Source organism: Sarcophilus harrisii, chromosome 1 (assembly GCF_902635505.1).
Source record: "Sarcophilus harrisii chromosome 1, mSarHar1.11, whole genome shotgun sequence".
Taxonomy (NCBI): Eukaryota; Metazoa; Chordata; class Mammalia; order Dasyuromorphia; family Dasyuridae; genus Sarcophilus; species Sarcophilus harrisii.
Genome location: NC_045426.1, coordinates 509,294,774 through 509,320,475, shown reverse-complemented (window position 1 = coordinate 509,320,475; position 25,702 = coordinate 509,294,774). Strand labels below are relative to the sequence as shown.

The window sequence follows — 25,702 nt, the reverse complement described above, 5'->3', positions numbered from 1 at the left end:
TTTTTTGTTTTTTTGCTTCAATAGGAAGAAAGAACCATTATTTGTAGATGTGGAATAACCCTGTCAGGATTGGGCAAATAGGTCCTTTTGGCTATCGGAAAGTATTGGAAGACACAAGATTGGGTTCTGATTAAGGAGTTTTGAATACCAGGATAGAGTATTTTGAACTTTATTAAATGACTAATGGAGAATATTTTGGAAGTTTAGGTAGTGGTATGGCAGAATAAAAATAATTGTTGTAATGCTGAAGAAACTGAGGCAAGATAGAGATTCGAGAGCAATTTAATATTTAAAAAGGAGAGATTTACTGGGACCAAATGGATCCATGGTTTGGTCCCAAGACTGAATGAGATTATCCAGCAGTGAATGTCAGATACAAGATTCTTTTATATGGTAACATGAACAATGCTATAATGGGGAAGGTACCTGGATGGGGATGACATAATGGAGGGAGGTACCAGAGAGGCTTCTGATTTTCTAATGATGTCTAAAATGGATAAAGACCTTTATCCCATCAAACATTAAGAGGGAATGGTTATAACCTGAGATTGAGTAACTGAATAGGACAATTAGGGAAACTGGGTCAGGACATTAATAGGGAACAACATTGCACACTCTCTCTCTTCTAACTATTCCAGTCATTGAATTACCTTCCTCTAGAAGGTCTTAGCACGGTAATTGACCAACCCTATGTGAAGTAAATAGACCAAATAAAAATCAAAATTAAGCTAGAACAATGCAAGGATTTATGGCAAGGACAAGCCCTGATAATCCCAGAGTTAATCAGCAATACACAAAGGTTGCATATTGCAATCATGTCAGGTCCTCTGCAGTTGGGCACCAACTCAGCCACCAAAACCCATATGTCCAGCAGAGCTGAATTTAAAGCATAACTTATAGTTTACAAATTACCTAATACTTTTAGAAAGCAACATACCATATAAATAGGGAGATACAAACACAATCTCTCAAGGTAAGCTACCTATATTTTAACTTAAAAGCCAATCAATTACAGCTGTAAATTCCCAATAATATAAAGTTGCTTTTCCTATCATATTTCAAATAATGAAACAGCATAGTTTTTCTTTCTCTCCCTCTGGCCTCACGTGGCTGTTATTCCCAATGGACTTTTCCTGAGCTCCAATTTGGCCAGAGTTGAAGCCTTCAGAAAAGTCAGATCCTTTTTGCTACATACATACTTTATATAATTAGAGGCACATGACCCCTTTCAGGCAAGTTAACAGAACTTCTTTAAAAGCTATTGTTCTTTTAAGATCTCATACTTTTAAAGATAACTGCATAGGCAACAGTAAAATTATTTCCCACAATTTAAAAACTGCCCCAAAGAATGCTCAGAACAAATCTGGCATGCAAAGGCAATAGTAAAATTATTTCCCAAATTTAGAATCATCCTAAAATTTCTAATCAAATGTTTTTTTCCAAGCTGGAGTTCAGAAGTAATTATACTAAGTACAGTTGCAACATTGAAATAACCAATTCCCAAATTTCTTGATCATTGTTCTTAAACTTAACAGTTCTTAAATTAACAAAAACAGACAAATCACACAGAACATACATAGACTTCGAAGTCAGACACACACCAGGGGCTCTCTGGAAAGAATAACCCTGAAGGAAATTGTCAGCTCCAGAGTCTTCTCTCCCAGATTCCAAACGGAGTTTTTAGCCAGATAGTGTCTTAAAAGACACCCAGATTTATACTCTGGAATGTTCAGAGTTGTGCCAACTGGCACACAGAATTTATGCCTGTCAGCATGTCATAATTCTGGGAATCCAGATGCTAGCATACAGAAAAGGTCTTAAAACTTAACCAGAACCAGATAGTACCCCAAAAGGTACTCAGATTTACTGTCCTTTGGCCAAAATGGGGGTGTCTACCATCAGGCTGTTGTGGCTGGAAACTGCTCTTTCCCAGAGGCTCTGGGAAAAAAAATCCAGGGGGCCAACCTCTCCAGGCCAAGAATTCAGATCCCCAGCCACCCTGAGGCCTAAGCAGAGATTTTCTGACATCTTGATGGGACCTCCAAAATGTAATGCAGAAGAAACTGAGGCAAGATAGAGATTAGAGAACAATTTAATATTTTATTCAAAAGGGAGAGATTTGCCCTCCCAAATGGTCCCAAGGCTGAATGAGACTATCCAGCAGTGAATGTCAGATACAAGATTCTTTTATAGTGTAACAAGAACTATGACAGGGGGAGGTACCTGGATGGGGATGACCTAATGGGGGGAGGCACTTAGGATGACATAATGGAGGGAGGTACCAGAGAGGCTCCTGATTTTCTAATGATGTCTAAAATGGATAAAGACCTTTATCCCATCAAACATTAAGAGGAAATAATTATAGCCCAAGGTCTAAGATTTAAGACCTTTATCCTAATAAGAGGGAATGGTTATAACCTGAGGCAGAGTAACTGAATAGGACAATTAGGGAAACTGGGTCAGGACATTAAAAGGGAATTGTGGCACAACACTGTTGATATGAAACCTGTCTATAATTTCCAGGAAATCCTGGTTCTGGCCTCAGACACTTTTTGATCTACCTTTTGCAAGATAATTTTTCTGATTCCATCATCAGTCAGTCAATAAACTTTTATTTACTATGTACTTCATACTGTAGTAGTGTGTAGCTCATAAATTGAACTTCACCTGCCCTTAAGGGGTTTAAATACTACCAGAATAAAATTTACATATACATAAAAATCCATATGAGAATTGGGTATTTCAGTTTAAAGGAGTTTAGGATAGTTTAAGGGAGGGATTTTATTCTTTCCTTTGGACAGGGTTAAGGGGTAACCTGAAGTTTACTAAATAGGTTATATTTGTGGGAATGTTAGGGTGTGGTGTTTACTAAGGCTGATTTGCCTTTTCTTGCCCCAAAGCAGTGGGTCCCGAGATTCTTCCCACCTTAAAGTATCATGGCCTACTTAATACTGGTCACTCCTAATGCCACTATAAATAAAACATCTTATGTGGCTTTTTGCTCAGGCTTATAATAGCTACATTCCTATCTACCTACATTATAGAAATGTTAATTTTTCTGCTCTTTGTTTTGTTTTGCAGTTGTAGACCACCAGTAATCTGCTGATTGCACTGTGAGAACCACTGACCTAGTGCAGTACTCATGGGTATGGGAACTTAGTACATTTTAATGGATGATGATGCTATTTTCACCCATGATCACATATTTAGAGCCAGAAGGGATCTTAGAAGTCATCTAGTCCAACCCCCTCATTTTATAGATGAGGAAACTGAGGCCCAGAGAAGTGAAGTTATTTTACTACCTGTTGACCTTGGGCAAATGACAGAACCAGGATTTGCATGCAGGCTGTCTAACTCCAAATCCAGCACTCTTTCCACTGTGCCACGTCTGATTCTTTGGAAAGAGGTAAAGATCTAAGTATTTTGTGTGAAAGAAATTTGCTAGTAAAGTTGAAGAATGATGATTATCTCTTCTCCATTTAGAAATATGTATAAAGATGCAATTCCACAGGAATTCACAAGAGGGCATACATTAACCTTTTCTGAAAAAATTAAATCTGATAAGGGCCAAATCTTAATTTATCTATTGAGATTTTGTTTGGCTCAAATCTGCTTTTATAAACCATCCTTACACACACGCACATACGTGTATATGCATGCATGTATGTATATGTTACATATGTTATATAATATATATATATAACAGACATTCACAAACAGAAGGTGGATTAGTAGTCTATAATAAAAATTAAATGGAATAGATCTAGTACATTAGATTGGAAGAAAATAGAAACTAAGAAATACCATAAATATGTGTGCTTACTTTTTCTTCCTGAATATCAAATTAAATTTGATTTAATAAAGGTATGATTAGAATGATTGTGTAAATGTCTTTAAGATGACTGATTTCTTGAAATAGAATTTAAAATTTTATTAAAACTAAGGCAGTGAACATGCAAAAAAAAGTTACTTCTTTTTTTAATGTATGTATTTTGATAGGATAATTTATGTGCCATATCTAAGTCATCTAAGACCACAAAATGTTCTTTTTAAATAAGTATTAGTTATAGAATTAAAATCAAAAGTATAAAAAAAGTTAGATAAAAATCCAGTGTTCAAATGATATTGGTAAGGAAAATTATGTAATGTTAGCCCAAGTTTAACATTAATAATTAACTTCATATACTAGTGATTTAAATTTTTCGTATCAATGTTGTTACAAGCCAAAACAGAGCTTGTGCCATTCTTGTCCTTTTTTTTTGTTGTTGTTTATAGCTTTAGTAATAAATATTAATATCAGGCTTTAACTGCTAAAGAAGAAAATTGACTCTTAGCAATAATTCCTCTTTTGTATAAACTTGAATTTGACAGTTTTGCCAAGGGTATGCTATTGGAGCAACAACATGATTGTTGATGGATCTTGAAGAAAGCATTTCTGATTAACTGGTAGCTGTAACTTAAAAACTTCGTTTGAAAAACTCATAAAGTGATAATAGAACTTTTGGGGGGGGGGGGCTGAAGGTAATTGGGGTTTAGTGACTTGCCCAGGGTCACACAGCTAGAAAGTGTTAAGTGTCTATAGCTGATTTGAATTCAGGTCCTCCTGACTTCAGGACTGGTGTTCTATCCACTGTGCCACCTAGCTACCCGCTAATCCAACTTTTAACTGCATTGATTTTTCTATAAGTATTAGAAAACTTTTTTTCCTTTGGAGTAATTTGGAATAAATTTAAAAACCATTTGAAAATTGAAAAAGCAAGAATTTTTTTCAATTGTTGGAATAAAAATTCCTTCACAAAGTCCTACTTGGAATCTTCCAGACTAAGATGTTTTAATGGCATCAAGACACAACTTTTTGCAAATATTATTGTTATCTAATAATAGTAGTAACTAAAATATAACTTTAAAGTTTGCAAAATGCAAACTTAATTCATTTGAACTCCCTGACAAACCCATGAAGGTAGAGAAAGCAACTGTTATTAAGGAATGAAGATGCTGAGGGCTGTAGATATTAAGTGAATACCTTTGGCCACATATCAAGTAAGTATCAGAGACAGATCAGACCCTTCTTCCAAGGTTCTCGGTCCAGGATATCCCCCTTCTGCTTTTAAAGTAATTGTTACAAAATGATAGAGAGTACTAAACATCCAACAGTTTTTCTTTAGCTATTATCACTTGAAATATGAGGTCCTTCACTAATAATCTACCAATACTCATATGACTAGAAATGACTAATATTAAGATGTTTCAATAAATAAGCCTCAAAACTAAAGGAAATTGCAAGTAAATGGAATGCTGTCTTGCAAGCTTACAGAAGAAAATAAAGTAATTTGAAGATTATTTTACTATACATTAAAAGGCAGCAAAATCACCTTGAAGATTATATTGTTGCTTATGAACTTATTTGTTTTATGAGAAAGCTCTTAAATCAGATAATCAAAATTAAATCCATGTATATTGTAATATTGGATGATTATACTGCAAAATAGGGTAAAGGGAGGATAGTAGACAAATATGTTGGAAAACATGGTTCTTAAATAAGAAATAAATGAAGTCAAGAAGTTCAAAAAGGAATACAAACAACACAAATGTGGTGGTAGTCTTTTAAACTTAACATATACTTTTAATATAAATGTAACATATGCACAGTAGTTCACAGTTTTTTGCTTTCCTAGTCTTTAGAAATTTAAATATTTATGTTTTTGAATTAAAAAGAAAAATACATTAAGATTTTATATAATTTTAGGTCTTTCGCATTTTGCTTTCATTTGTTTTCTTTGCATTTTCATACTTGAGTGTTACTATCCTATCATGGTCTAACTTTGTATTGTTATGTCTTGCTCTGCTTTCTCTAAATTTGTTTTATCCTCTGCTGCTTATTGATGGGCTTATGAGGAAATATTACTAATAATTTTTCATTGTCTTCAAGATTTTAATTATTCTAAAATAGTATTGCCTTTTTTTTCTCAATAGTCCTGGTTTTGCAAACTGACAAAGTTTTTAGGGTCGTATGGTCTTTTTCTTGGTGGCAATCAGTTTTTATTTATTAAACTTGAAAATGTTGGAAGTCTGTCCATATCTGTTCTTTAGCTATATCCCTTTTTATGTTGGCAGCAGCTTGTTTATGATTAACAATGCCTTAATTTGAACAGCTTGTTTTGTATTCTAATTTGATTTTGAGTTTGATATTTCATCTAACATGTCATCAGTCTGATCACAGTAGTTAAATTTAGAATTATCTGACCAATCATTTCCAATTTGTTAAAAATATAATTAAATCCCTTCTTGAAAAAAGCATTCATGACTCACAGGCATGAGGCTTCTGTATGCTCCTAATAGTCTTTGTCTTTTATTTATTCCATAACCATGTTTTAAAACAGTATTTTTCACCATTTTCTCCTTTGCTCATCTTTACATTAAAGTCATGTAATAAAGTAATACAGTAAATGTTGATTTAATTTAACATGTCTTACTGAATTTATTTGGTGGAGAGGGAGATTGAGTGACTTGTCCAAGGTCATATAGTTAGTGTGACAAATGTCTGAGGCTCGATTTGAACTCAGATCTCCTAACTTCGGGGCTCGTGCTCTATTCACTATGCCATCTAGTTGCCCATATGACTGAATTCTTGATGGAATTTTTTTACCTTATGTTCTGCAACCAACACTACATACTACATATCCATACCACAGTCATGCTTCTAATGGCCTTTTCCAAATCTGGATCATTGCTATATGAAATAATTTGTTCCAGGAAATACTTCATCTTATCTTTGGATACACCATATAGTAACAACTCTGCCTCTCTGCAATGCTTCCAGTTTGCTCACAGTTTCCTTTCATTTTTTTATTTTGTATTAGCAAGAATATCAAGATAGATATGATTAAGTTTCTCTTGTAGTATAATCATCACTTGGATACTGGACAGGAATTTCATATTTAGAGTACCATCTGCCAAGTAAATGTTTACAGAAGCCTAAAATCTATGTGATTCTTTAGTACCCTTTGCCCCCTTTTCTTCAATTATTAACTTCACTATAAAAATATATTATACAAGATTGAGGACTACTTTTTATCTTTTTGTTTCATAAACTTCCATGACTGAAGAATTCATCACTAAATGGCCAGCTTACTGGTGAAAATTTTTCCATACTTAAAAGTGTCTTGACCTCAAAAAGCAGACAATTTCTCAAAGTTTCTTAAACAAAATTTAAACAAAAATTAGATACTTTTTATTTTTTAAAAAAATTATTAAATTGAGACTTTGATGTTTACATAAAATTTATCTTATACTCACTTATATCTGACTTAGTACTATCATCTTGTATTTTAATCCCATTATTGTACTGACTATCAGTCATGCTTTCATTATATTGAGCTGATGCAGAAGTTTTGAGATGAACAATTGAAGAACACATTTTTTTCTTTCAATATATTGAAATATTTTGAAATCACAATTTTATATTATCTCAGCTGTACCATCAGTAGCTTAGAATCTAACTAAGAAAAATGGAATTGGCTTTCCTTTTCTTCAACTTTATCTTTTTTTCTCAATGAACGTATAATTTCTTGGGAAATTTCTCAGTCATCTACTTTCACACCTATGAAATTCCTTGTCATCTTTCCCTCCTTTCTCGGGATGCAGTGGACTATTCCCTTTAATTCCTTCATGTTTATTTTCCATTCCTTCTCTCTTCTAATTTCATTGATAATCCCCCTATGTTTTTCTTTATCTCTTCCTTTCTTTTGATTTCTCTTCAGCATACATACATGCTTTTAGATTTCCAATCTAAAAAAAATAACTTTAAAAGGAAATGGTCTTCATTTACTTAGGGACCATCTAGTCTAGCTCATATTAGCGGTTTAAAAACTCTCAAGCAGAGAGAACCTATTACCTCTACAGCAAGCCTATTTCACTTTTAGAAAACTGATCATCAGAAAAATTTTCCTGATAACAGACCTTACTTCTTTTTTTTTTTTTTTTTTTTACCACTTTTACCCATTGCTTCTGGTTCTGCGTTCAAACAGAATGGATCAGTCCTTAACTCTACATGCCAGCCCTTTAGATACTTGAAGGTAATCTTGTCTTATTGTAGTTTTCTCCAGGCTAAACATGCCCAGTTCCATCAGTTAAAACTTCATGTTATGGATTTGAAATCCTTAACTGTTGTGGTTCTCCTCCTCCCCAGGCTCTCTAGTCTGTCAGTGTCCTAAACAAAACATAGTACTCTAAATCAATTCCCCTAACTGCCAACTGCAGTATCACTCTCTTCTTAAACCTGAAAACTGTCCTTTCAATAATGACCAAGATCACATTAGACTTTCTTTGACTGCCACACTATGCTGCTGACTTATTAAACTGGCAATCCCCAAACTTATACTTTTGAAAGAGATGTTTTTATACCCAAATACAAATCCTTAAAATTTATCCATAGCAAATTTATCCTTACTAGTTTCAATCCAGATTGATTGTAGCCTGTCAAGATCCTTTTGGATCTTTATTCTTTTATCCTTGATTAGCTACACTTCTCAACTTAGTGCTCATCAGATCCATGTACTTGATGAACATAGCTTCTATGTTTTTATTCAAGTCCTTCTCCTGGAGACCTATTTTTGACACCAAACCATTAATAGATACTTTTTGAGTTTAATCCGTTCTGAATCCCCCTGATTGACTACACTGTCATCTAATTTATATTTCTCCATCTTCTCTAAAAGAATAGGTACTTTATCAAAACTTTGGTAAAATCTGGATAAATTACATCCACAGCATTTCTCTCACCTACTAGTTCAGCAATTTTGTCAGAAAAGGAAATCTAGCATGACCTATTCTTAACAAATCCAAGCTAGTTCACTGTTTCTCTTTTTAGGTTTTCACCAGCTATCTAGACTTCAATTTCCTCAGGTCTTAAAGTTCAGGTATGCAGCATATAAACTGCATATTCTGTTTTCTTAATTTTTTTTTTTTAATTAAGATACTTGCTCTTTTTCCAGTTTTGTGGTACCTCTTCCATCTTCCCTTATCTTTCCAGAATAACAGTAGCTCAGCAGTCATTTGCCATTGTCTTAGAACTCCAGAACACAAAGTTCATCTGAACTAGGTGTTATGGGACAGAACTCTGAACTTGAAACAAGGTACTAAGTGGAATTGATGAGAACAATGGTTATCTAGGTTAGCATGATGTTCTCTAAGTTCAGTATCATTGATTTAATCTTACAACAAATAATAGTTTCCTAGTGATAAAACGATTGGGTTATACTCAGTATAGAGCATATAATCTGGGACTCAGAAAGCTCTCAGAGGCAGAGAAGACAAAGGACTGGAGACAGGAGCTTAAGCTCTCAGAACCAAGGGGAGAAATTCAATTTTATCTTAGATCTTCCTGGTGGCTGGCCTGGCCTCCTGCACTTCCCCCACTAAGACCAAGGCCAAACTGAAAAGCTCTCCAGAAAGCTGCTCAGCATCAGGCAAAGAGACAATAAAGGATTTGGACTTTAACACCTGGCTACACTTGTGGTGGTTGCTGAACTGAAAAGAGACCCCAAGAAAACCAAACCAGAGAACATTACAACTAAGTACCTTAAATTCCTCAAGGCAGATAATTGTCCACTTAGTCATGATTTTATCTTGAATATCAACTCGCTGCTAGTCATTTTTGTTCTATCTACTGTAAAACCTGTTCTCCTCTGCAGAGAAAGGAGAAACAAAATTAGAATTAAGCATCTTCAGGATCTGAAAGAACTGGCAGCTGTGATAGCTGAGCTTACTGGTAATCATATTAGAAAAATCAAGGAAGATGAAAGAAATACCACAAAAGGAAATAGAACAGAGTCTGCAAATTAGAGTAGGAGAACATCCACAATTGGGAGGCTTTCTAGAAAATCTGACCTTTGAAATAAATAATGAAGGAAAATAAGGATTCTTAAATGTCAAAGGTGAGGGAAATCATTAATTCCAGACATCACACATTTATGAATACATGGAGCTAGATTAGGAAAATAGGAATACAGTTTGGCTCTAACATAGGTGAGTCCATGAAATATTAGGCCAGTGAAGTAGATTGTAATCAAGTTGTGGAGAGTTTAAATGACAGGACTTTTCTCAGTAGAAAGCCACCAAAGGGTTTTGAGCAAGGGGAGTGATGTGCTTTTAGGAAGATTATTTAGCAATCCAGTAGGGAAACCAGTTAAGGAGATGAGTAGTGCAGCCCTGTTTTAAGGTAGTGATCTCATGTACATGGAAGAGGTCAATTTGACAGATATAAGAGATACGCAAAGTAGAATTGACAAAATTATGCAGTAGATTGGATTTAGACAGGGAGTTAGGAGATGGAGAGTCAGAAAATAAATATGGCTGACTGAGTAAACAGTCTACTTCGTACAAATAAAAAAAGATTAGAAAAGAGTATAGGATGATGAGTTCAATATTTGGCATGTTGAGTTTGGGAAGGGTGAATTAGTGTTAGGGATTAGCAAAGTGTAAAAAAGTGAGTGGAAAGGAGAGAAAGGAATTAGTGACTAGTAGTTAAACTAGCTTGTAATCTAAGTTTTAGCTAAGTTTGAAGAACCTTGTTGTTAGATTGGGTACCTGGTATTAAATTTTAAAGCCATACCAACTCATGAAAACAGTGCTCTGAATATAGAGGTTTTGTCAGTTTTCTGTGGAGAATTCATGAAATTGCAGCTTGTTGGAAGTAGCAGTTGAAGGAGCCAGGAACTTTTATGGGCAAAAAATAAACATCTTTGGTCAAATAGGAAATGATCCAGGGAATAAAACCCTCCTTATTTTTACCTCCCCCTTCTCCTTTTTTTCTCTTTAACTCTTAGCTCCTTTCATGGCATATGTGGCAGCTTGCCTTCACAAGCATCCCCTCTTTATCCACTTAATTTGCCTATAAACATCCTTGTAAAAAAAAAAGTTACTTGAATCTAGAATCCTCTAAAATTTAATTTTCTCTCTCCTCACTTTCTCAGATAAAACACTAGAAAAAAGTTCATTACATTTACCTCAACTTCTTTCTTCTCCTTAACTTATCTGGTTTCTGACGTTTGTTTTTTTCCCAAAGTTGCTGTTTCTCTCATATTTACCAAGTCTAATGACCAATCTCCTGCTTTCTTGATCCCTACAGCATGTGATGCTGTTTACCATTCTTCCCTCATGGATAGTGACATTTTCTTGGTACTATTCACTTCTTTCTGATCATTTTCTTCTAATTCTTTGTTAGCCAATCAATCTATTGTGCTTCCTTACTCTTTCAAAGCGTTTAGCTGAGAAGAAAAGAAGGGATATATCCAGGACTATATCTTACATGATATATAGGATCAAGTTCAAGGTTTGGTTTTGTTTGGTTATATTTTGCTTAATGGTATTTTTTTCCAATTAGGTAGAAAAATTTTCAACATTCAATTTTGTAAGATTTTGAGTTCCAAATTTTTCCCTCTTTCCCTTACTTTTCCCCCCTCCCCAAGACAAGAAATAAGAAATATGTATAATTTATACATATAAAATTACTCTAAACATTTCCATATTAGTAATGTTGGGGGGGAGATCAGAACAAAAGAAAAAAAACCACAAGAAAGGGGGAGATGGTCTTCAGAGTTATGTTAATTTGCATTTCTCTAATCAATAATGATTGAGAGCATTTTTTCATATGACCATAAATGACTGATTACTTCATCTGAAAATTGTATGTTCATATCCTTTGATCATTTTATCAATTGGAAAATGACTTGTATTCTTATAAAATTGAATTAGTTCTCTATATATTTTAGAAATGAGGCCTTTATCAGAAACACTTTCTCCAATGATCTGACAGGTAAACTATTTCTTGCTCTAAGTTGCTTATAATATCATCCATTATCTCTAAATCATGAACTCATTTCAAGCTTACCTTGATATAGGGTATGAGACATTGGTCTATGCCTAGTTTTCTGCCTTACTGTTTTCCAATTTTCCCATCAGGTATTTTGAAGATTAGAGAGATATAGGTATGTTTTTAGACAAAGAGAAATATCCAGAAGATCAGAAATTTGAGATATGGGGCAAATCTCTGGAAGAGCTTGAGAAAGGAAATGAGATTAAAAGGGACTTGCCTTGGCAACAGGCACCTCTTCTTCAGGAAGTAAAGCAAAGAGAAAGGGAGAGCAGGAAAGTTACAATGATTGGCCACTTTTCTGTAAATGATGTGATTTCTTCAGCTCTGATGGTGGGAAGGTAGGAAGGGAGATTTAGGGTCTTGGAAGGTTTGGAGCAGGTATGAGTGGGAGAGAAAATCAGAAAAATAGTAAAAAGGATTGCTTTTGTGGAGAGGGTACAATGAGATAATGTAAATTTGTAATAGATCTTATTCATAAAGTTAAATGTCTTTTTATATTTTTATGTTCAGCAGCACTTAAATGAGAGTGCAGGAGATAGGTGACAATTACAGCTATTGGTTTTCTTCCTCAATAACTCCTTAAAGATAGGGAGGATTTACTTTTTGTAGTTATATGCAAGGTACCTGATATGGAGTAGGTCTCTGATAAATTCAGTGACTGACTGTCTTAATATTTCTTTGGGCTTGAATTTGTTGCAGTGTACTAAACCAACATTATGTTTAAAGAAATGGCTTTTCTCTTATAAGAGCAAGAAGACCCATTCATTAAGGTTTGGGGGGCAGTATGAGGTAGTTTTTATGTTATTCATTGGCATGATTTATTATTTTTATTCCTTTGAGTTTTGGTTGTAATTCTAAAATACTGGAAATTGGACAAGAGTGCTCGCTATACTTTTGCTTCAAGACAGAATTTTTGATGAGAGTACAATATTTTCTTTCCACCTTCTTTTCTTGCTTCTGGCTAATGGTTTACTCCAAAAACTTGGCAGTGAGAAAAAATAAGCAACATTATGTTCACGTTATTCATTTGCCTAATGGACAGGGAATGTTTTATATATATGTACACACTTTAATGTGTATGCATTGTAGGTATGTATGTGTGTGTGTGTACATATATATATATCTATATAGATTTATAGATATATCTATATATCTATATAGATATATATATATGTACACAATATATGTACACACACACATAAAGTAACATCTCAGACATCTGGAGATGTTTTTTCAGGGGCTTTGCCCCTAGAATACATTTCAAATTGGAAATAAGTTTTGGTGTTTTGTTGTTGTTAAAGGTTTCTAAACTCCAAAATGTTTCTGTACTTGTCATCCTTTTTATTCACTACACACCCCATTCTACACATTATCATATAAATACAGGCTTGGTAGACTACAGCATCTTAGAAATAATAAACGACAGAGAAGATGAAGGGGCAAGATATCAGAATTGAGTACTAGAGTAGCAAAAAAGATGGCCTGATCTTGAGAGAGAAGAACCTGAAAGTCAGGCACAACTTGATGGAAAGAATGGTAGACTTGGAATGAGGGGGACAAAACCTGGGTTCAATTCCCATTACTTGTCGTTGTCACATAACATCTCTGAGCTTTAGTTTCTTCATTGATGAAATAAGAATAGTATTCAATTTTCAAGAGAGAATATTGTTCCAAGATTGTAACATGATTATGTAGAACAATAACATCTTACAGAAAATAAATTCCTTGAGGTCAGGGATTGTTCTGTTATTATCTGTATCTCTACTACCTAACTGTCTTACTCATAAGTGGTACTTATTTGTTTCAATTACATCAATATATCAAAAGTTTATGGCATTACATTATGATACTCATTATAACTTTGAATAATTCAGAAAATGTTAATTATGTTTTTTTAAAAAACAACTAGTTTACCAGAAAAGTGAAAAATGTGAGGAGGGTCTTTCTATTGACCATCCAACAGTGTTGATAACTATTTTATTATATTTTTTCTCATTTTCTGGACCTATTCTTCCAGATGTGTAGGATAAATACATTAAACTGCAAGAATCCTTTTGTTGCCATCTTTAAACAGAAGAAAGCTATGTGATAAATACATAGTACTCATCTTTAGAAAGCTGTGTGTGTGCATGCACATGTGTGTACAGTTTCACAATATTTTAGAAAGAGATTTGTTCATTAGACACACATGAACAGAATCATAGAAAAATAATCCATTTAGTTCCTCAACTTTAGTTTTTTTTCTCCTCATGAAGATCTTAGGATAGTTTATTTTATTATATTTAGATTACTGAGTATACAACTATGTAAAATGCCATTTTCCATTCAGATTGTATTTTAGCACCTGAAAATTTTAATGTTAACTTCAGCAGAATTGGAAGAAAATGTTCTTTTATCTTCTGGTACCTAATTATTAAGTTTACTTTAAAATTATACCATATAAGGTATACAATCCAGCTTTCTCATTTTTGTGTATATCTGTTTTTGGTCTAGTCTCTATAGGAACTGAAATCAACATTCACCATTCATCAAAATGCAGTGGAATGTAATACGGACTATGTCTCAACTGGCAAATAGGACATGTTTGGTTTCACATGGGGCTGGTTATATTGGTCACTCTCAAAGCATAAAAGGCTGTCCAGTTCTATATAAAGCTTGGCCCAAGATTGTTTTGGTGCAGGGTCCTCGAAGCCATTGGCTGCATGTATCTTCTGTACAACATATCTCAGAGGAAAGGAAGCCAGGAGATGTTTCTCATCACAAACAACAAAAAGAAGAAACTTCTTCAGAGAAGGTCGTATCATCTAGTGGCACAGCCCAAGGAAGAAGTGCTGAGAAAAAGGAAACTCTTGATCCTTTACAAGACAAATCTATTAGTCTTTATCAGCGATTTAAGAAAACATTTAGACAGTATGGAAAAGTTATGATTCCAGTACACTTAGTGACTTCCGGTATTTGGTTTGGAACATTTTATTATGCAGCCTCGAAGTAAGTTATTCTTTTAAGACCTTTCTTTATTGAATCTTGACTGTAGACCTACTTTTTTCTTATTTGTGATTATCTTAAGGCTTGTTTAAAAACATGATCTCTGGATTGCTTTAAATATCTTGTTCACAATTTGGTAGTATACAGAAACTTAATATTTCTTATAATAAACACAGTATTTAGAATATTGCACAAGTAATTGAAGTAGCATAGTACATTGGAAAAAGTACTACTCTTGGAGGCTCTAGTTCAAATCCTGTCTTGTTATTAAATAGGCAAGAAGATTTTTCTGAGCCTAATGTACAAAATGGAAATTCCATTCCAAAAATAGAAACCAGCTATCTCTTTGGGAATTAGTTGGGTAGTGAGTTCCTTTGCATTGTGATTCTTCACATGAAGACTAAACAAACACTTGTGGAGTATGTAAAATAGGATTTATTGTATGAATTACACTAGATGGATACTATAGTCCCTTCTAGTTCTTAAATTCTGTCATAATGGTACATATAACATCCATTACACATGACTGTTGTGAGAATTAAATGAAATTGTACATCACCTTAAAGTGCTAAATAAACATCAATTGATAATTTGAAAAAACCTAATTTTTAGGAATATAGACATATTATAAATATTGGTATTTTGTTTCATAGAGCTATAGCATTTTAGAAGCAGATACTACCTTAGATATCATTTAATCCAAACCTCTCATTTTATAAATGAGGAAACTAAGCCTTACAAAATTTGAGTTCAAGTTAATGGCAGAACCAGGATTAGATAGCCCAGATCTACTTACTCCCCAAATAATGTTCTTTCCAATATGCCATGTGAATGTAAAATGTGTGTGTTTGTATGTGTGCGCGTGCGCGTGTGTATGTGTGTATGGCAAAAATATACTTTGTTTGAAATAACAGAATTTTAATAAAGTTTTCATTCTTATTATATTTGTTTAAGCTTATTATGTTATACAGGTAATTTTTTAAAATAAGATATGTTATACAGGTAATTTTTAAAAATAAGATATTATGTTATACAGGTAATTATTTAAATAAGATATTTTGCCTCAATCAAAAATTAGCTCTTGAAAGTTTTTAGTGAGTCTGACTTCCCAGCCTTGTGAAATCAACCTTCCTTATTAAATGCTATCTAATCCTTATTTACTAAATACATTTCAAAATAGAGGTATAGGTGAAAATGTACATCATGCATATGCTCATTTCATCTTCTGACATAACCACCATTCTATTTAGACATAATTGTTATGCTTTTTTACTGATACGTGTGCCTTTTTTTTTCTGTGAAAGAAAACAGACTACTTTAAGTGTTTCCTGTGTATTGGGCATACCAGCAGCATAGGGTTAAAGAGGAGAAGCAGTTAATTTTGATTTCCTTATCTGCAAATTAAGTAGAACTTGGGTAGCCTCAAAGGCACCTTCTGGTTCTGCCATCAGAAGTGATTCTAAGTAGCTATAGTCTTGTCATTTTTTTTGTTTTCCTATCTTTTTATTGTGTAATTTTAAATTAAATTATTCCTACTATCTTTTAATGACTGTCACCTTTCTTTATACTTTTTACTCACACTGTGTATTTTAGAATTTTTTCTCTCCACTTTTGATGTTGCCTGCTTAAATAATGAAACAAAGGAAACAATGGGGCTTTGCTTTCAGATTCACTCTCACATGCACATACATATATATATATATATATATATTTTTGATTAAGTAAAAAGCCATTCTCTTCCTCATTTGTTACCTAGCCTTAATCACTGAATGGGTTGTTAAACAGCTTCAATCAAACAAAGACCTGTTAAAGATCTTGACTTTAAAAAGCCAGTCTTCCACTTCATCCAGGGCCATCTCCATTGTCCTAATCTGTACCACTGGACCCAAGTGGCTCCAAAGAAGAAAGTAAGGCAGGTGACTTTGTGCTTTGCCCCCTCAATTTGCTTGTATGTCATGGCATCATCTCCCCATGTCAAAGTTCTCTTTGAACAAAGGACAATCAACAACAAAGCAAGCTTCATAGTTAGAGGACATTTTCCCCTTTTTAATGAACTCTTCAGCAAAGTATTCTAAATTTAGCATAAATCTCCTTGTCATACTTGTTTATTAGCTAGATTTTCTGATATATCTAATAGGACCCCAGGCAGAGGTTTTATCTTCCTTAATCAAAAGACAAAATGTCTCACCATTTCTAAATAAAAATTATTTCAGGATTACCAGTCTCCATTGTTTAATTGAAATTTTATACTTATAGGATATCTTTCAGAACTACTGAGAAGTATGCTTTGGTTGTCATTCCCCACAAAAGACAAATGCTTTCTTTAAAGGGTGGGTCTTTACCATGGAGTTAGTCTCCTTGGCTTTAAGAAATGAGTTCATATTCTAGTGAACCAAAGATCCTCATGTAGCCAGTCCAAGGGTTTTTTTTTGTTTGTTTGTTTTGTTTTGTTTTTGTTTTTTTAATCTCATTTTTTGATAGCTTGCCTTTAGTTTTATTGTTAAGTTTCTCTGAAACTAAGTGCAGATACCCAAAGATATATAATACAATGAACTTAGTAAAATTAAGATATTATGATATTGTTCTGTACAATGTGTAAATCTTTTCCTTCTTCCTTTCCTGTTAATTGATCATGAAATCTTGCTTTCTCAGTAAAAAAAAAAAAAAAGATGACAAATTTTTCTTTCTTACTATCTTACCTTGTCTCTTTGCTATTCATAAAGATGAGAATTTGCTGAATCGAGCAATTGTGCCAAACTAAAATAGCAATTAAATTTTACTAGGCCAATTCTGGTACATTGCCATGTCATTGAATATTAATAGATTGTTTCCCAAGGCAGTCTTTTTTTTTTTAATAAAGTATGTAAACTTTTACTTAACATTAATTCTATAATTCAAAATCCTAAAAATTGCTTTGTTCTCAAGCTAACAACCAATATAGAAGAAAATAATCTCAGGAAATGGTAGTATGCAAAGATGAGAGGGAAAGAAATTTTAAAGAAAAGAGCAAGGTAGCTTTTTAAGTGAGCAGTAATAACTATAGCAAAATTGCAGTTTATTTATTAAATACAAACTTTTAGTTCCATCTAGAGGGAGACCACCTATAATGTCCTTTACGGTCTAGATTGAACCAGAAAATATTTTTCCTGGACTTTGAATATTGCTTATTTAAATAGTGTTTGAAAGGAAGCAATAGGTCCTTGATAACATAATAACTTGATAACATAACATTATTGAACTAGTATTCTAGTTACTCCAACCAACTGGCCATATCCATCATGTTCTAAATTTAGCACAAATCAGTGCCATCCAAATATTTTATTTTGCTTGTGTCAGTTTCCCTTAAAAGCCCACAGATTTTTCATTTCTACTATCCAAAATGACTATTTCCCTGCCTGATAGAAGTAGTATAGATTAAAATTGCTCATTTTTAAGAAATATTGGGGAATCTAATCTTCAAGTTGATCTTCATAAGACAAAATCCTGCTTGGCTATGAGTGTTATTTCCCTTTCACATTGGCCGACTCACCAGATAATGTCAACATAAGGTAAAATAAAGGTTTGTATTAGTTGTGAAGTGAAAAACAGTTGACATTGCTTACTTTCAGGCTATATGTCATTTATGTACCACCCTTTTTAAAAAGCTCAAAATTCTTCACCTGATTAAAATGTTTAGGATTTTCTTTTGCTTTTTCAAAAGTAAAATAAATTTTCATTTCAATTATTTATAGAAAATAGAGGCCAGATATTGGCATCTCCATTTTACAACTGTAAAAACACAGTAATAATGATTGTATTATCTAGAGTAATTGCTCTGATTTTGCATAGCTGCTCTGGATAATATAAGTGGAAGGTAAAAAACTGAATCAGTTATGTTAGACAATAAAGTTGTCTGGTCTTGTATGGACAAATTGATCACAAATTTTCACTTTTACCTACATGTTTTGATGTAATGTAGATACAGCCTTAAGTACAAGGCTTTCTATATTACAAAACTGTGATGCCTCCCTGAAACCCTATGTAATTATATGAGTATTGTTAAATTGGACTAACACTTGTTCAGTTTTGTGTCCAACTCTGTGTCACCATATGGACTTTTTTTTAACTATGGGGTTTTCTTGGTAAAAGTACTATAGTGGTTTGCCATTTCCTTCTCCATTGTGGAGACAAAAGGGGGATAAGTGACTTACCCAAGGTCACACAGCTATCAATATAACTGTATCTTAATTTGAACTCAGAACTTCCTGACTCCAGGTCCATTGCTCTGTCCACTGTACCACCTAATTGCTCCTCCCTTTTCTTATCATTTTATAAGTGTCTGAGGGCACATTGATCTTTGCAATTCCAGTGCTGTTTCTGCTGCTCCATCTAGTTGTTCTTTAGAATTATAGCTGTTCTCTAGGAACAGTTTCTTTATGATAATTCTGGTGTTGGAAGGTAATGTTACAGTATAGATTAAGCTTGTTATTTCACACTTTTGTTGTGTCTCAATCAATAAGCATTAAGTGCCAACTATGTGCCAGGTACTAGGTTAAGCATTATAATTATATTGGGAGTCATGTTAGGACCACAGTATATCCAAATCTGTAGTACCAAGTCACAAAACAGCATTCTTCCATTCATAGGAACCTCTTTGAGAAGGGACCTGGTTTTCCCCCAAGTTATTAGAAAAAATGGATTTGGACCAGGAAATTTAAGGCTAGTTCCAATTGTAAGATTTTATTATTCCTGGACAATTTATTCAAAATTGAAGGCACAGAGGATCACTTGAATAGTTAAGAGGATTATTTCTAACAATCTTTCTGGTAGCATGTTATAATGATAATTGCAGAGAGGTGTGTGTGTGTGTGTGTGTGTGTGTGTGTGTGTGTGTGTGTGTGTGTGTTGAGGCAATTGGGGTTGAATGACTTGCCCAACATCACACAGCTTAAGGAAGTGTTAAGTGTCTGAGCTCAAATTTGAACTCGGGTCCTCCTGACTTGAGGGCTAGTGCTCTATCCACTGCGCCACCTAGCTGCCCCGAATTGCAGAGATTTTTGATAAAGATTTAGTCATATAAATAGAAATATATCAGGGAGACATTAATCAAAAATTCATATTGGGCAAAAAAAAAAAAAGATTTATGTTACTAATCACATACCAAATACAACCAAATGATTTAGGCCTGAAATTCAATGGATTCTTTTTTCAGCTTTATTAAAATCATGGGTAATTGTCTCTAATTTCCATTTTTTTTGTAGCAATGTTAAACTAACAGAACAAAATTAAAAAAAAAAAGTTTAGAGTAAGAATAATTGGAAATACTTTTTTTATTTCTAAGAATTAACTCTATAGGTTATTTGGTTAAATGTAGGCTAATAATCTTAGACAAGGTTCCTAGCAAACTATGTAGAATACCAATGTATTCTTTGATAGTAGAATATAAAATGACCTTTGCATTTTCAATATATCTTTGTTTTAAGAGACTCAGTATGACATAGTTAGTTCTGTACTAGGAAGTAAGAAAATCTGGCTTTAGATCCCACCTTTATCCATCTGTGTCAAAGATACTGAACTTAACTACAAATCCAGATTAAAGTGTAATTGGAAAATGTTGGACCAAATCAATAAAAATATATCATAAATAATGTTAATTCGGGTTCATGGCCTAAATTCAAATTCTCTGAATCTTGGTTTGCTCAGCTTATAAAATAGGAGCAATAAATCAGTTTTTATTAATATTTAAAAGTTATCTGAATTATATCTTAAAGGTAAAAACCAGAAACAATCAATTTTGATTTCAATCATCAAATCAAAACAAATATCACTTGCCTTTGAAACCAAAGAGATTGCTGATTTCTTCTCATTTGCTTTTCCTACTTCTGGGGAGGGAAAAGGATACTTATTATCTTAACAGTCATTAAAAGACTATGCTGCTAATTTTCCCAGTAGAAATGCCTAACTATGGTAATTAGGGAAACATAAGATGTTAACCATATAGTTAGCTTAATCAGTTTTATTTTCTTGTAGCAGAAACACATTTATTCATTTTAAATATTTCTACTTTTAGCCAGCTGAAAGTACTTGACAAGTTATAGTCAATTAAAAAAAATAAAACAAAGATGAATTATATTGTTTTCATAAAACATTTCAAGAAACTTAGAATTTGTATGTGTATAAATTGTTCTCTTTTTTTTTTCTTTACTAGAGGAGTCAATGTTGTTCCTTTTCTGGAACTTATTGGGTTACCACACAGTATAGTGGACATTTTGAAAAATTCCCAAAGTGGAAATGCACTAACTGCATATGCGTTGTTTAAGGTGGGTATTTTAACAAATACATTGAATCCTAGATCTAACCAATATACATAATTCTTCATAAGTTTCTTTGTTGAGCTAAAATAATGTTATGTTTTATAATTTTAAAGTTTAAAGTTCCCTTTTGTTTCATAAAATTTTAATACATATGTTAGTTTTAGAATAAAGAGCTGGGTCTTTCATAGCTTTCTACAAATAAGATAACCAGGTACAACTTGACAAATTTCTATGTTTCACTATTTTTGTGGAAACTGTGAATATTGTAGGTTTATAAGTATATGTATATTAAATTTAATGTATTGGTACAATACCTCTTGTCTGTTTGTCTTCATGTATACTTCTTCCAGGTATCTTCTATGTTTTTGCGATTTTGCTGGTTTTTTCTAAATATTTCTTTGTTTTCCGTTTTTACTGTATTAATAACCACTTACTGCTTCTATCTCCTATGACTACCCAGAATAAAAGCCCTCTCTTATTCAAATAAGCTTAGTTAAGACAGAACTATGATTTAGCTGTAGTTGAAAATATATGTCTTTTTCTCCATCAACTTTCAGAAAGTGGAAAGTTTGCTTCATTGTTAGACTTGGGAAGTACTATGATTGTATTTATCACATTTCATAATTCTTTCAAAATTGTTTTGCTTTACGTTATTATAGTCATTGTAAAAGTAGTTTTCCTGACTTCTCCTTAAATCTTCCTGCATTAATTCATACAGATCATCTCAATTGTCTCTGAATCTATTTCTTGTATTATTTTTTATGGAACAATCATAATCCATTATATTCAAATATATAATTTGCCCATCTCACCAGTTCATGGGCATCCACTTTACTTCCAGCTTTTGCTACAATAAATCATATCATAAGTGTTTTTATACCTATAGGTATTTTCCATAAACCAGGCTATATATGCCTGGTAGTGGTATTGCTGATATATATATTTTAGTGACTTGGATATAATTCCAAATTGTCTTCTATAATTGTTGGATCAATTTATAATTTCATCAATAATGCATTCTGTGCCTTTCCTACCACATTCTGCAACAATCGACATGCCCTTTTTTTGCCCTCTGGTACTCATGATTCTTAACAATTTTTCTCTGTAGCTCTTACTATAAAAGAAGATAATAGACAGGAACTTAATTAAGATGACAATTTTTATTTTGCTGCTTCATGAGAAATAAATTACTTTTTTACTAAAGAAATGAAGTTTTTATTATCCTGTGGCTTGGGAAGATAATAAGAAAAAAGTATGCATAAAGCTCTAGTTGTGGATGAAATGAGCTTTTCCATGAAAGCAAGTAAAATTTTTTAAAAATTAACATTCACCCAATATTCTGCCTATAGTTCTTTGATTCTAACCCTTGGTATTTTTGGTTTGGGTTTTGGAGGAATTTTCCCTTTGGAGGGAATCCCTTTTAGAGAGATTCAGAGTCTTTAATTTTATTTGAATTTTTAGTTGTTAGCAAATTAGTTTTTTTGTTTGTTTGTTTGTTTGTTTTTTTAGGCGTCTTAAGTTTCTGAAGTGTTGAGGCTAGTTTAAAAAAATAGCTATAAAGATTTTTCTTGTTGCCAACAGAGTGGTATTATTTTTCCATTTTTTTATTGATAGAGAGGAGAGACTTCCAAGGTTTTTATAGTAAGAATCCTACTTCTTTTGATTTTTAAAAGTATGCTAAAAAATTTATCTTTTTGATGCCATTTATTTACTACCACATTCCAAACTACAGAACATTTTTAAAAAGCACATATAGTTTATTAGAACTGCAAGGGACATGAGGCCTGTGCTTTCATTGTTATAGAGAATTCCCTGTGATAAAACTCTGTCTGCAGTTTATAATCTTAACAGACTATTGCCTGAGGACTTGCTCTGGGTCACTTAGCCAGAAAGAAGTTAAACCCTGGTGTGTCTTCAAGTTCTCAGCCAGATTTTTACAACTATGAAATTATTGCTGCTATGTAATACACAAAGTTCTTTTTTTTTGGGGGGGGAGGGGGGGAGACAGTTGGGGTTAAGGAACTTGCTCAAGGTCATACTGCTGCTTGTGTTAAGTATCTTGAGGCCGAATTGAACTCAGTTCCTCCTAACTCCCAGGCCGGTACTCTATCCACTATACCATCTAGTTGCTCCCTACAAAATTCATTTTAGGAAACTTAAGAGGTACCAGGAACATGTTTGTATTATTCAACAAATATGTTTTAATAGAATATGCATGCATAATTTATTCATATTAGTTCTAAATAATGGTGATAGTGCTTAACTTTATATAAGAAGAAGCATGTTATGATGTAAATTGGAGTCAAGAAGACTTCCTCAGACCTTACTAATTGTGACCTTGAGCAAGTCATTCACTTTTGTGAGCCTCATTTCCTATATCAGCAAAAGTGCTTGCATTAATTCCTATATGACTAACTCAAAGTAAAAAAGATCAGATGAGGAAATATATGCAAAATGCCTTGAAATAATCCATTTATCATAGTAATTTCTTCATTGACACACTTTATATTTGTAATCTCACTTCTTTCTTGCTGGCACGCAATTGCCTCAACTAATCTACCCTACGTTTACTCCTTCTTTTAAGATTGCAACACCTGCCAGATACACTGTGACTTTGGGAGGAACATCCATTACTGTCAAGTATCTTCGTAGCCATGGCTACATGTCAACGCCACCTCCAGTTAAAGAGTACTTACAGGACAGAATGGAGGAAACAAAGGAGCTTATTACAGAGAAAATGGGAGAAACAAAAGATAGACTCACAGAAAAACTGCAAGAAACCAAAGGAAAAGTTTCCTTTAAGAAAAAAGTGGAATAGGAAATGTTATGTGCCAGGCCTCATAAAAGTCATGCACTTTCCTTGGGAGACTGTGGACAAAGACATGTTCTCCTAATTATACCTTTGGTTGGCAGTCTTGAAATACTAGTGCTCAAAGGGTTAAAGAACCCATAAAACCTTTTTTAAAGTTAAATATCACTAGAAAAATCAGTGTTGCGTGCAAAAAAAAAAAAAAAAAATGAACCCTGTATATGAATTTTATAGCAGCAGCAGCATAAGTAATTGTTATTGTTTTATGTCATGATGATTTTTCAAGTATCTTTCTTGCTGATTTTATTCCCTACTGCAGTGATGACAGACTAAGCAATTCACTACTTGTATAAGAAATTTGTCTGATAGAAAGGATGGCTCTATTAGGATCATGATCTTCATGTTATCCATTAGTTAGACTTTTAACTATAATCAGTTTTCAACATAGAGAGCTCTTAGCACCATTGTTGCAAGTCAATAAGGGTCTTTTTAAAAATTGTCTCTCAGAATCTCAGAAATGTTTAACTATTAAAAAAAAAAAGCAAGATGAGGCCATTCTAATAACTATCTACCAATTAAAACTTTAATTTTATATGAAGTTGAATTAAAATTGAGACTGTATCTGTGATAAAAGTGAGATGTACTGATTATACATAAATGACTAAACAAATTGGCATTTTAAAAATAGTTTTGCCTAAAATCTGTGTGCGTCAAATTTTTCAAAGTAAGTACATATGTCTATAATACTTTTTTAGAGATTTAAGTTGGTAGCTGTCATCTAAAACACAAAATTTACCTCTTCATCATCAAACTTTTCAAAGTAAAAATGAAAGTAATTTCACTTGCTGTTAAACTTTGCTACTGAAATCAGAGTTGCATAATTTTTGCCTCATGTTTGTGATGATTATTTGAATAAGTTGTAAAAATAGGGAACCTGATTTTGGAATCAGTGGGTACCCTTACAAACACTGATTAAAATTTGTCATATTTTAGCATGCACGTGTTTCTGCCAGCTCTCTTAAGATAACAATATTAATGTTCATTTTCTTACTCTGTAAATTTAAGAATCATAGCTTTCCCTTTTTAGGCAGAAATTACTGGGTTGAACATTATACTTGAAATTTTATTGAGAGGATTGTGCCATTCATGTCTTCAGGGGCAATGCCTGGAGGAGAATTCAGCCATTATGAAATACTTAAAATGTCAGCGTGTAGGCGGCTTTAGTTCTATGTATTTTTTTTAATTGATATTTGGAGAAGAATGCGATATCTTCATGTCATATTTATATACCTCACTTAATAAGGCAGTAGAATATGAGTAAAGATATTATCCCTGGGGTTCATGCCACTGACCAATATTGGAATATTTCAACTTCACTTGGGGTCATTGGCAAAACTGAACTTGAAGGAATATTTATTTTCATTAGCCTAATCACAGTATTAGAACATTATATGAATTAATATTCCATAAACTTGTAAGGCTTCCTTTTTCTTGTTCTGAAATGCAGAGGCTTTGAGTAATCTTTCATTTCTGCTGTTATAGAAAAGTTTAATAACTATATTTTAAACTGGAAAAAAACACATTTTAAAGTTTTATTTTTAATTAACTAGCTCCCTCATCTCCCCCCAAATTTAAAAAAAAAAAAAAACTATCATAACAAATGCTTGGTCAAGAAAAACAAATTCATTGTCCAAAACAAGTATGTCTTATTTTATGTCATATTTATTTACCCCTCTAACA

The 25,702-nt window shown here is 33.0% G+C and overlaps 1 protein-coding gene across 4 annotated transcripts in view; it reads left to right on the top strand.

Annotated features, from left to right (window-relative positions):
• The window catches only part of FAM210A (family with sequence similarity 210 member A), a 36,973-nt gene extending 12,339 nt beyond the window's left edge, over positions 1 to 24,634 (top strand). Inside the window, exons 2-5 of one of the 4 annotated variants that reach the window (XM_023496271.2) lie at positions 3,082 to 3,146; positions 14,369 to 14,863; positions 21,048 to 21,159; positions 23,738 to 24,171. In XM_023496271.2, coding sequence (XP_023352039.1) covers positions 14,409 to 14,863; positions 21,048 to 21,159; positions 23,738 to 23,971 — 801 coding nt within the window. In that variant the 5' untranslated portion in view covers positions 3,082 to 3,146; positions 14,369 to 14,408 and the 3' untranslated portion in view covers positions 23,972 to 24,171. The other 3 variants (XM_012541554.2, XM_031946683.1, XM_031946682.1) reach the window with 3 other exon arrangements.
• The last annotated feature ends 1,068 nt before the right edge of the window (positions 24,635 to 25,702 follow it).